The 12,211-nt window shown below is 46.6% G+C and overlaps 1 protein-coding gene across 5 annotated transcripts in view; it reads left to right on the forward strand.

Moving 5' to 3' along the window:
* slc44a5b (solute carrier family 44 member 5b) overlaps positions 1 to 12,211 on the forward strand; it is a 78,093-nt gene that overhangs the window by 31,205 nt on the left and 34,677 nt on the right. For all 5 annotated transcript variants that reach the window (XM_063201458.1, XM_063201462.1, XM_063201463.1 and 2 more), the window contains exon 3: positions 12,127 to 12,200. In XM_063201458.1, coding sequence (XP_063057528.1) covers positions 12,127 to 12,200 — 74 coding nt within the window. The remainder of the gene's footprint in view (positions 1 to 12,126; positions 12,201 to 12,211) is intronic.

Genomic DNA, 12,211 nt, shown 5'->3' on the forward strand with positions numbered 1-12,211 from the left:
CAAACGGAAGCTTGCAGTTTGTTTGAATACAACTGATTGGCTATGGGCTACGTACTCTATACACCAAATGTCACATTCGTGACACCCAATAAATGTTCAATCGTAAACCACATTTTATACATAGTTTTTTTTTTTAATAAACATGGTGTTGTGGGGAGGGGCAATACACTGGCAGCAGCCAACCATGTGAGCAATGTTTTTGACCGACAGCGGTTTCCAGCACTCAGGGGTTGAGTTGTGCACAGGCAGGGTTGCGCAGCCAGGGGAAAACAAAAATTGAGAACCCATGTATAGTTCAGCACTGATTCAGCAATGCCAGTACATAATGTATGCTACAACCAGATAGCAGGGAATGGATAGGCTACATAAAAAAGTGCAAGGCCAACGTCAAGCGACCGTATCCTACTGCTTTGAGGTCAGATGGATTCCAGGAAGTGAAATGAAACCAGCTGATGCATCAGGATAGCTTACTGATGCCCCCATTAATCCATTGCCTGATGGTGCCGAGAGAGACGGATGGTGACACCCATCCAGTGAGGAGTGTCAGCATGGAGGAAGTGTCTGGAGGCTTTTAGCCCAACGGTGAAGGGATCATGGCACAGTTTCCCTTGATAAATAGTTTATCACAGTGTGGCCAGGATGAAAAGCAGGGCAAGGCTGTGTACAGTATTTATGGGCTTTTGATGAAGAACGTGACTGTTTTGTTGAGATTTTTTCTTGTTTGTCTGTTTCTTCATTTACTGTATGTCTGTATTTCTCTCTTCTTCTGAATTGTTGATTTCCCACTACCTGCCTGTGTGTTCGATCCTTTCTCTCACAATGTTTCTTTCTCTTCTCTTCTCTTCTCTTCTCTTCTCTTCTCTTCTCTTCTCTTCTCTTCTCTTCTCTTCTCTTCTCTTCCCTTCCCTTCTCTTCTCTTCTCTTATCTTCTCTAATTATACGTTTGCAATTTTAAGTCTTCATTATGACGGTGTAGTGAAGTTTGAGACAGGAAATGAGTGCAAGGGTGAGAGATGGGGAAGGGTTAGGATACGACCCAGGCCAGACTCGAACCTGGATCTCTATAGGCGACTGCCTTTAGAAGGTGTCGGTGCATTAAGCCTGGTTTATACTCGTCCTGCTACTGCAGCCTACGTACATGAACCAGCCATCACGCCCCCCTTAGCAGAGCTGAAACGACCCCTTGCAGAGCTGAACGCATGCTTCTCCCAGGCTGAATTGTCCGTACTGTAATCTGCCGGTACGCTAGTGGCCAGTGCAAGATCCTGATTGGTCCGCCGCCCTTGAATTTTCGGCGCATGCAGAGTTGACCGCTTTGAACTATGAGAATCCGCCCCCCCCCCAGCTGACAGTGCGTCTCTTGTTTCCTGCAAAGTCTGTGCTGTATGAGTAAAAAGAGGCCTTATAGCGCAGTGCACCACAGGACCCCCCCTTCTTTCTCTTCTTTCTCTTTCTGTATCCTTTAAATCTTTAAATCTTCTACCTCTCTACAGTTTCATTTATTCTCTCATCGCGTGTTGTGTTATCCTTACCTCTCCCCTCTAACCTTTTCCATTGTTCTCTTTCTGTCAATCTCTGTCTTTCTACCTCTTCGGGTCTAACTCTCTCCCTCTCACTCTCTCCCTTGGAAGAATCCAACGCGGCATTACCTTATAAAGCGCTTGGACCTATTGTTACTCCACACAGCTACAAAAACAGAAGTCCTGATTTTGGCAGGCTGTCACCCCTCTCACCTTCCCCTTTCGCTCTCCCCCTGGTTGCTTTTCCTTTCTGCGCCGACCCGAAAGACAAGACCGAGCTTTTTTAGCCGCGGGCGCGATAAGATCTTTGAAGGAAAGGGCTCTCTCTTCTCCTCGCTGGAACAGATGGTGTAACATACAGTGCCGTGACCTTAATGAGTTGGAAGGGGGGATAAAGTGGCTAATGCAATCAAAGGAGTTGTCTTATAGTTACTCGCGCCCCCCCTTGAATGAAATTTGAATTCACCCGCAACCCTTTGGTTTGTTGGGTAGGGAGGAAGAAAGGGAAAAGGAGAGAGGAGCGGCTCGCCTCCAACAAGGGTGTGGAGGAGTCATTAGATGTACAAGTCGCTTTCTCTGGGACCGGCAGATTTGCCAGGAGCCTTTCTCTTCTATTTATTTTTCAAGTCTCTCTCTCTCTCTCTCTCTCTTTCTCTCTCCTCTTTCTTTTTCCTCTCTCTCTCTCTCTCTCTCTCTCTTTCTTTCTCTTCTTTCTTTTTTCTCTCTCTCTCTCTCTCTCTCTCTCTCTCTCTCTCTCTCTCTCTCTCTCTCTCTCTCCCTCTAATTCTTTCTCTCTTTAAAGTGTTTATGAAACGAAAACAAAGTAAAGGAATTTGACCATTTCCAGGACAGATTCTGAAAGTTCTAAGCCTTGTGAATAAAATGGGATATTGTCTGGGTGATATTTTGTCCTAAAAGTCATGTTAAAACGTTCCCAAAAAGTGTTTTTTTGGTGACATGCAAATTTTATGCAAATGATATGCGTGACATAGAAGGGGTGAGTTCACCTCATTCCACCTTGTTCAGATCAATGGCGGCTAGTACCAAAACAAAGCGCAGTGTCAAGCAGTGTGTTGCTGGAGGGCCGAACGGTGCCAGCTGCAAAAATGGCTACTTGACAGAAGGAATATCTTTGCACAAGTTCCCTTCTGTGAAGAATGATGGAACTGTGGCCGACAAGGAGAAGGCTAAATCAAGCTAGGACTCTGTGGATCCAATGCGTGGTTTTGAAGCAAGCTCTTGGTCACTGTTGTGCTCGGCACATTTCCACCCCTTGTGCTTCACCACAAATGTGGAGGTCGCGGGCATGGTTGGACTGAAGAGAATGCTATTGCCTCAAGCAGTTCCAACAATTGACATCGCCGGCGTGCAGACTGAAACTGCCCCTGTAACTGCTCGGGCACGAAGACAGGTGAGTGCACTGCTTTGCTTTAGGCTACTCGTTTTACCTTGTCCATCTGCTTTGTATGTTGTTTTCAGGAAAGGGTAATGCACATTACATGCCAAACCGATGCGAATGCTCTCGGAATATGCACTTTTTATTAATTGCCATTCAACTGGTCAATAAATTGGTTTTGGGAGGATATCCGCACATCAGCGTGGTGCTCTCAGTCGAGGACAGCCAACTCACAGATTGGGCTACTCAGGGCTTTTTCTGAACGGGGAAATAGGGGCGCTCCACCCTCATACCTCCGTGGGTGCACCCTCATACTTTTATATTTATATATATATATATTTGAGCGCCCCTAATAAATTTCTCATTCATGGGGGGAACACCCCCCTTCACCCCCTGTAACCTGCCATGATGCTCCCTCATGCCAAAAAATCCTAGAAAAAGTCCTGCTACTGCTTAGCGAATAAACAGAGATGCACATAGCGTAGGCCTACTTTGAAGCGTTGATTGTTTGTTTTTAGTATTGTGGTGCACGTGTGGCTGACGTTTGGACACACCTCGTCCTCAGAGTCCGGCTGAGGGACACGCGACACCTGTGACTTTGAGCACAAAAAATAATAATAATGATAAACGCTAAAAATATGCTGAGGACTCAGGCTATATAGGGCGTTTTTCCAACAGCCTAATACCTCAGTTTTTTCTCTAGTTGATGATATTTTTGCATGTAGCCTACATGCATTTCAATCACACTATATCGCGCAATTGAATCAAAATGCCCCCCATTTGTCAACAAATACACACGCCATGTCATCTGTGGGTCATGGCAAAGCGCCCTTAGCAACCGTAACCATAAACAAAACGAACTGTCAGGCTATGTCAACAATCGTCACTTCGCCTGTCAGACATGTCACTTTCTGCAGATGTATCAGTGCCTCTGAAATAGATTTGTGCTGCTGTTTTTTTTTCTCATGAGGTTGGATGTGTGCTTTTTCGACACGCTGATGTTTGTATCAGAATTTTGGTTCCTTTATAAGATGTGGGTCCATCAAATGTGCGTTGTTTTCTCAGATCGCCATACTAGCAAACCAGGGACTCCCCTCTATGATGTCACAGCCCAGCTCATTAGTCACACCAAATTTCACAGAATTCACACTTTGAGTTGCCATTTTCACAAGTTCCTCCAGGATGATTGGGTTCAAAGTCTCATCGATGCTATCAGAAAAAACAAGGCTTTAATGGGAATGACCGTTTGTTTTCGTTTCATAAACACTTTAACTTACTCTTTCACATACTCATACTCCATTTTTCTCTGTGTCATCTGTCCCTTGTCTCCCTCCTCTCTCCTCCGTGTTCTCTCTGTCTTTCTGATACACAGCTTCTTCACTTCACTTCTTCACTCCTCACTCTCGCACATGCACATACGGCCCCTTTGTTTTGTTTTTCACTACACTTTCACCTCCCTCTGCCATTGCCTCTATCTTCTCCTCTCCTCTCTCTGTCTCTCTCTGTCTCTCTCTCTCTCTCTCTCTCTCTCTCTCGCACCCTCTTTCTCTCCTCCGATACACGATGGGAGAAGACATATTGTTGAAATATTTAAAGTTAAAATAAAAGCGCAGCTGCCGCTACTTGCAGTATTTATACAGACGCATAAACCTGCCGCCTAATGGCAGCTGTGCTCCCGAGCATCTTATAATATGCCACAAAGATCTGTCTCCCAGTGTGTGTGTGTGTGTGTGTGTGTGTGTGTGTGTGTGTGTGTGTGTGTGTGTGTGTGTGTGTGTGTGTGTGTGTTTGTGTGTGCGTGCCCGCATTGCTGTGTGTGTGTGTGTGTGTGTGTGTGTGTGTGTGTGTGTGTGTGTGTGTGTGTGTGTGTGTGTGTGTGTGTGTGTGTGTGTGTGTGTGTGTGTGTGTGTGTTCACACGCATTTTCGTGTGCGTGTGCGTGTGCCTGTGCGCGCACTGTACCTTAATGAGCGTTCCCATGATCAAGCAAATATGTGTCACCTTTTAGTGTGTCAACTTGGTGTTAAGTAGCTTTGCATATGCATGTTTATGCGCATTAATGCATACACATACATACCGTACATAACATTCCAGTATACAGTAGAGTACGTACACATACATTGTCAGGGAGCTCTGTCCTTGGGCACGAGGCCCTGTGTTCACAGGCACTGATCTCTTAACTGGTCCTTTGTGCTGAAATTGATATTCTGGGAGCGCATTGCTGCTTGCTCTGGCCCCTGGGGAGCATCCCCATGTTTAATTATGAAGGAACGAGCAGAAAAGGCCTTTTAGCACGTGTGTGTGTGTGTGTGTGTGTGTGTGTGTGTGTGTGTGTGTGTGTGTGTGTGTGTGTGTGTGTGTGTGTGTGTGTGTGTGTGTGTGTGTGTGAGAGAGAAAGTGCCACCGCGTGAGGCCGGGCATGTGTGGCCTTATGCTAACTTCTGACCTCAGAGCCATATGCTCACCTGAATTTAAAGGTGTTGTCTTCTATTCTCAAGCGCAGTAAATGGGTCAGCGTGAGTGACTTTTTTAGAGTACATGTTTTGGGCATTTTACTGTAGGCCTTTATTTATGAAGAGTGAGTGGGATGGAGATATGGGATACGGTTGGGATATGAACCATATTGGATTCGAACCTGGGTCATCATACGTATATGGTCAGCTGCATTAGCACAGTGGACCACAGCTAACCTGACTCTCGCCAGCTGGGAGCCTTCGTCTTGACAATACCAATATCGGTGTCCCCCACAACCAACACGTTTTCGAATGATGAAAATCCTTGCATGTGATTGGATAAACACGACCCATGATGAAGCTGAGAATGATAGCAGGAAGAAGAGCCATAATGCCGCTCAGCTATGGGAAATCACACACAGTGACCCTGATAGGCTCATTTGTTAAGGATGGAATGATTTTGACTTTCACAAGCCAGGGCGTGAGTCAGGTTTTGCCACAGCACCCCTGAAAGTGAATTTTATTCTATTTTGCAGCATTGTGTTGTGCCAGGTAGAGGAATGTTTTTTGTTTTTAATATTCTAGCAGAGTTTAGGCTGTCCAAGCCACATTGGTTTTGTTTTTTGCATTTACACAAGTAGGACAGTGAAGAGAGCTCTATTTGACACTATGTGCACAACACACACACACACACACACACACACACACACACACACACACACACACACACACACACACACACACACACACACACACACACACACACACACACACACACACACACACACACACACACACACACACACACACACACACACAGAGCTGCCTAGTGGACCAATTCCAGAAAGTGAGTTGGAAAAGTGTGTTGAATTGTAATGAGGAATGTACCTCGAGCAGAGCAGAGAGGTGTTATATACTTGCAGTAGTGACAAAGAAGAGCAGCACTTTACTTTAGAGTGCAACACCACTGCATCACTTCACCACTAATGTAACCTACTGTATGACATCATCATCACCATCCTATGAGATCATCACCCTGACAAGTCCAATGACCCAACAAAAAACAGAATTGGGGGATATTTTTACGATTGTAAGCAACATCAATGTAGTTATGTTAAGATCATGTATAGGAGAATACTTGAGTTGAATTGAATTGACTTGTGTCCCCAAAAAGGTGAACTTATTTTGCTGCCTTACCGTCCACACAGCATACTGTATTAGTAAGACAATTGCTACAACATTTTTATTTCGAACTAATAATTCCAAATTAAATAGTTCCATCGAGTTAACTTTGATCTTTCATGTAATTCTGAATTGTGAAGGTTTTTACATGACGTTTTCAAAGTGGTATTAAAGTGGACCGAAATATAGACAAATATTTACACTTGCAGTCTGGCATAATAACGGTTTTGTTTTGAATGTTGTTTAAACTGGATAAGACTATTTTTGGGGGCAGGCTACCAATAGCCGTTCACTTTCGCTAGCATAGCAACATGGACATGTGAATTCACAAGGACTGCATGGAATGGGAAAAAAACGTTCTGGACACATTGTTTACACCCTGGCTGACTCGGAAATGAGGTCCGGTGTCCAAAATCCCGGAGGTCCACTTTAAGCTTTATTCAGAAGTAAAGTGAGTTAATTCGGAATCAAAATAGTCATGTAAACGTAGCCAGTGAGACAGTGACAGAAATTAGTAGAAATGTGACACATAATACAATACAACACATGATAATACAACACATGATAAATTGTATCTGTACAGAAGGAGAATGAGATATCAAACCCAGAAGAGGGGACAGTGCCCATCCTCCCATCCCCCTCCTACACATCGCACCCTACCCACTACAACCCCTGCCATCCCCAGCCTCTCCTCCACTCAGCCCCTGCCATCCCCAGCCTCTCCTACACTACAACCCCTGCCATCCCCAGCCTCTCCTCCACTACAACCCCTGCCATCCCCAGCCTCTCCTCCACTACAACCCCTGCCATCCCCAGCCTCTCCTCCACTACAACCCCTGCCATCCCCAGCCTCTCCTACACTCAGCCCCTTAGTTACTTGTCGTGTTCTGAGTGTGCTCATACTGTACACTACTACTTCTAGTAGACCCATGACATCATCCCCCAATCCACTCACTCAGAAACACACAAATGCACGTGTGTGCGCGCAAGCACACACACATGCACGTACACACAGGCGCACGCATGCACACACGCACACACACACACACACACACACACACACACACACACACACACACACACACACACACACACACACACACACACACACACACACACACACACACACACACACACACACACACAAACAGAGGCAGGGGTCATGATGATCTCATAGGTTACATTAGTGGTGAAGTGATGCAGTGGTGTACTCTAAAGTAAAGTGCTGCTCTGCTGTACTCTACCTCATCACAATTCAACACGCTTTTCCAACTCACTTTCTGACTTTCTGTTCTGGGTAGCCGTGTGTGTGTGTGTGTGTGTGTGTGTGTGTGTGTGTGTGTGTGTGTGTGTGTGTGTGTGTGTGTGTGTGTATGTGTGCGTGTGCGTGTGTGTTTATGCATGTGTGTGTGTGCATGTGTGTGTGTGTATGTGTGTATGCGTGTGTTAGCATTTGTGTGTGTATGTGTGTGTTTGTGCACTGCACGCCCCATGTGTATGTGAGTGAGTAAATGGGTGGATGATGTCATATCTTGTATCAGCAATATTCAGCTTGAGCACACGCAGAGCACAGGGAATTGAGTGGAACGGAGGCTGAAGTGGGGTAGGGATTGCCCTGGGGCTCAATGATTAGTTAGTAGGACATAGTCAGGGATTATGATGATCTCATAGTTTACATCAGTGGTGAAGTCATGCAGTGGCGTTGCACTCGAAAGTAACATGCTGCCATGGCTCAACCGGAATGGCACTGCACTGCAAGACCAGCGACCCGGGTTCGATTCTCGGCCCGCGGTCGTTTCTGGGCCTCCCCCCTGTCTCTTTCTCCCCACTCTTTTCCTGTCCTGTTCTTCACTGTCCTATCGAAATACAAGTTAAAACCACCCCAAAAAATATACTATATATGCTGCTTTTCTAAATAGGGGTTCCCAATCAGGGATACGTGCACCACTAGGGGTACTTGAGCCCACTGCAGAGGGTACATGGAAAAAAAATATACCAAAATTATGGAGCACAGTCTGTGGAGCACTGTGGAGCACAGAGTTACACACGGTATGACAATAAGCAATAGGGTGTACTAGTGGTGTGGATCGGCACTGCCCTCACGATCCGATTCGATCACGATTCGGGAGGTAGCGATTCGATTCGATTCGATTCTATGTGATCCGATCCGATCCGATTCAATTCTACAATGCATTGCAATGCATTACATTTCTACTGAAAGCAAAGCAAATGTTTAATCAGTCATGATGAGGCAATACAAGTAGTCAGATACTGAGCAACATTTTCTTGGCTGTTTTCTGTATCAGTCTGTATCAGTCTTGCAATGTTTGAAGTGCTTTTATTTAATTTAACATTCATTTGCTCCCAAAATATCAATGGAAGTAATTGAAACTTAAAAAAATTGCCGGATCGATTCTGGAACTTGCCGGATCGATTCTGGATCGTCCATGCCCCGCATTGGATTAGATCGCCAAATCGATCATTGTTGACACCACTAGGGTGTACACAAAACAATGAAGTTTGAGAAACACTGTTCTACATCCCTCATCACGCTTTCCAAATCCACTCTCTGGTCTTGGTCCGCTACTTGGTTGGTGTCTAGAAGAGGCTGAGAGACGGCAGAGAGCCGTGAGTGGCAGTCCCTCAGGGTCTATATCAGACCCACCACGCCCTTACCACCATTCATCCATCACTCCCTGCACCCCAATGACAGCTACAAGCTAGAGACATACCACTTGTAGGAGAAGTGTGTGTGTGTGTGTGTGTGTGTGTGTGTGTGTGTGTGTGTGTGTGTGTGTGTGTGTGTGTGTGTGTGTGTGTGTGTGTGTGTGTGTGTGTGTGTGTGTGTGTGTGAGAGAGAGAGAGAGAGAGAGAGAGAGAGATAGAGAGAGATACAGAGAGAGAGAGATACAGAGAGACAGACAGACCGACAGACAGACAAACAGAGAGAGGGCAGGCAAACACAGCTTGAAAGAAGAAGAAAGAAAGAAGAAGGGAGAGTTGCGAAGAAAGCAAGAGAGTATGCAAGAGATGCAAAGATGCTTGTGGGGGAGGGGTGATGTGTTTTTCTGTGTCAAAGAAAGATGGAGAGACACAGTGAAAGGGATGAATGAAGAAGGCGAGAGGCAAAGAAGGGAAAAAAATACTAATGAAGGAAAAGAGAAAGGAACGAAGGAAGAGCATATGAAGAGAGATGAAAGAAAAGATAGAGTGACTGACAGAAAGAAAGAAAGAGAGAAGAAAGGAAGAAGGAGTGAGTGGAAGTGGAGAGGCAGGAGGCCTGATGCCTTTGAAGTGAGCTGCTTTGAGAAGTCCCGGAGGAGGGAGGCAGTAGGCGGCTGGGGTTCTGGGGAAGAGGATGAGGGGCTGGTAGAGATGGGTGATGGGGAGGGCTGTTGAGGTCTGTGGAGAGCTGATACAGAGATTGGTGATGAAGAGACTGCTGAGAGCTGGTAGAGATGGTTGGTGGGGAGGACTGGAGACGGCTGGAGGGCGATGGGTGATGGGGGCGCTGGGGAGGGCTCATGTAGAGATTGGTGATGAAGAGACTGCAGAGGCCTGGTAGAGATGGGTGGTCGGGAGGGCTGGTAGAGATGTTTGGTGGGGAGAGCTGGTACAGATGGGTGGTAGGGAAGACTGGGGACGGCTGGTATAGCGATTGATGATAGGGAGGCTGCAGAGGGCTGGTAGAGATGGGTGGTGGTGGATAGGCTAAGAAGCAAGGGCAGGGGAGATGGGGTAGGGATTGTGGAGGCTGAGTAGGGTAGGGGAGGAGGGCTCGTAGAGATGGCTGATAGGAAGGACTGGAGAAGGACTGGAGAGGGCTGGATGTTTTGTGGGTGGCTTGGTGATGGGGAGGCTGAGAAGGACTGGAGAGGGCTGGTAGAGGATGGGTGACATAGGTTGGAGGCTGAAATAGTCTGGTAGAGGTGTGAGATATGGTAGAGGTAGAGGTGTCTGAGAATGGGAGGTGGGGAGGCAGGAGGCACCTGGGGTTGTTGGGGAGAGGATGAGGAATATGGATGGTGGTGTGCAGGGCCAGCAGAGATGGACGATGTGAAGGCTGAGAAGGGCTGGGGAGGGATGGCTGGATGTTTGGCTGGTACATGGTAAGTTTTGCAGCAGTAATACAACACTTACATAGAGACGATTTAACATTCTCTTTGTTGTATTTGGTATCAGAGTACTCTGTGGGTGTTGAATTAACACTGCATTTTTTACTGTTTGGAGATGGCTGATGGGTCGGCTGAGTAGGGCAAGAGAGGGCTGGATGTTTGGTGTTGCGGTGATGGCGGGGGAGGGGGGGGGTGTAGTGGAGGGTTGAGATGTAAACACAACTCATTAGTGCTGTGTTGCTGTGGCATGCTCTCACCAGGCCTCCCCATCAGCCCTCCCTGTCATCCACCCCCCCCACCCCTCTCTCTCTCTCTCTCTCTCTCTCTCTCTCTCTCTCTCTCTCTCTCTCTCCCCCTCTCGCTCTCTCTCTCTCTCTCTCTCTCTCTCTCTCTCTCTCTCTCTCTCTCTCTCTCTCTCTCTCTCTCTCTCTCTCTCTCTCTCCCTCTCTGTCATCCCCCTGTCTCATTCTCTCTCTCTCTTTCTTCCTTTCTTAGCTTTTTGTTGTCTGCCTCCTATCTGTTATATTCTTCCATCTCTCTCTTTCTGTTTCTGCCCCATTCTCTCTTTTTTTCTCTACTGCCCTTTCTTCCTTCTTTTGGCACCTCTCACCAGTGTTTTTTTCTATCTTTGTATTGCCTCCCCTTTTTCTCCATTCCTCTCTAACACCCCCCCCCCCCCCCCATCTCGCTCACAGTCCCTGTCTCTTTTCCATCCCACTCTCTACATTTCTTTTTCTGCTTCTTTTGTACTATTCTTCCACCCCCTACTCTCACCTGAGAGAGAGAGAGAGAGAGAGAGATAGAGAGAGAGAGAGAGAGAGAGAGAGAGAGAGAGAGAGAGAGAGAGAGAGAGAGAGAGCACTGTGGGAGAAACTGACATTTGAGAATTCCAAAAATACTAAAGCTGTTTCTCCTTCTGCCCTCTCTCTCTCTCTCTCTCTCTCTCTCTCTCTCTCTCTCTCTCTCTCTCTCTCTCTCTCTCTCTCTCTCTCTCCCCTCCACTCCACTCCTTCTATTCTGTTCCCCCACTGCTTTGCCCATTACCATTCCATCAGAGAGCTGCCTTTGAAACAGCCATGGGACGCTGTATCTCTCTCTCTCTCTCTCTCTCTCTCTCTAGTCTAACTATTTCCAGATATGATAATAAGGGGAGCCCAGCAGAGACAGTAGCACTGAGCAAAATCTGGAGCCTCAGAAACAGAGTCGCTGTTTGCTTTTTTTTCTTTGATGAAGAGTATAAGGGCTTCAGTAATAATAGATGAGAGACTTCAGAGTCAGACTTCCACTTGTGCGCAAACACTGTCGGACAAACACACACATACACGCGCATGCACACACACAAACAAGTTGCTCGTTCTTTTTGTTAATGTTTTTTTCCCCTCTTTCTCTCTCTTTCTCTTTCTCTCTCTTTCTCTCTCTCTCTCTCTCTATCTCTTCCTTGTTGTCTATCTCTCTCTGCAGGAGCTGCACAGACGTGCTGTGCTGTGTGATCTTCTTCATCGTCATCCTAGGCTACATTGCGCTGGGAACCGTGGGTAAGCAAGCA

The sequence above is a fragment of the Engraulis encrasicolus genome, chromosome 6 (assembly GCF_034702125.1).
Source record: "Engraulis encrasicolus isolate BLACKSEA-1 chromosome 6, IST_EnEncr_1.0, whole genome shotgun sequence".
NCBI lineage: Eukaryota > Metazoa > Chordata > Actinopteri > Clupeiformes > Engraulidae > Engraulis > Engraulis encrasicolus.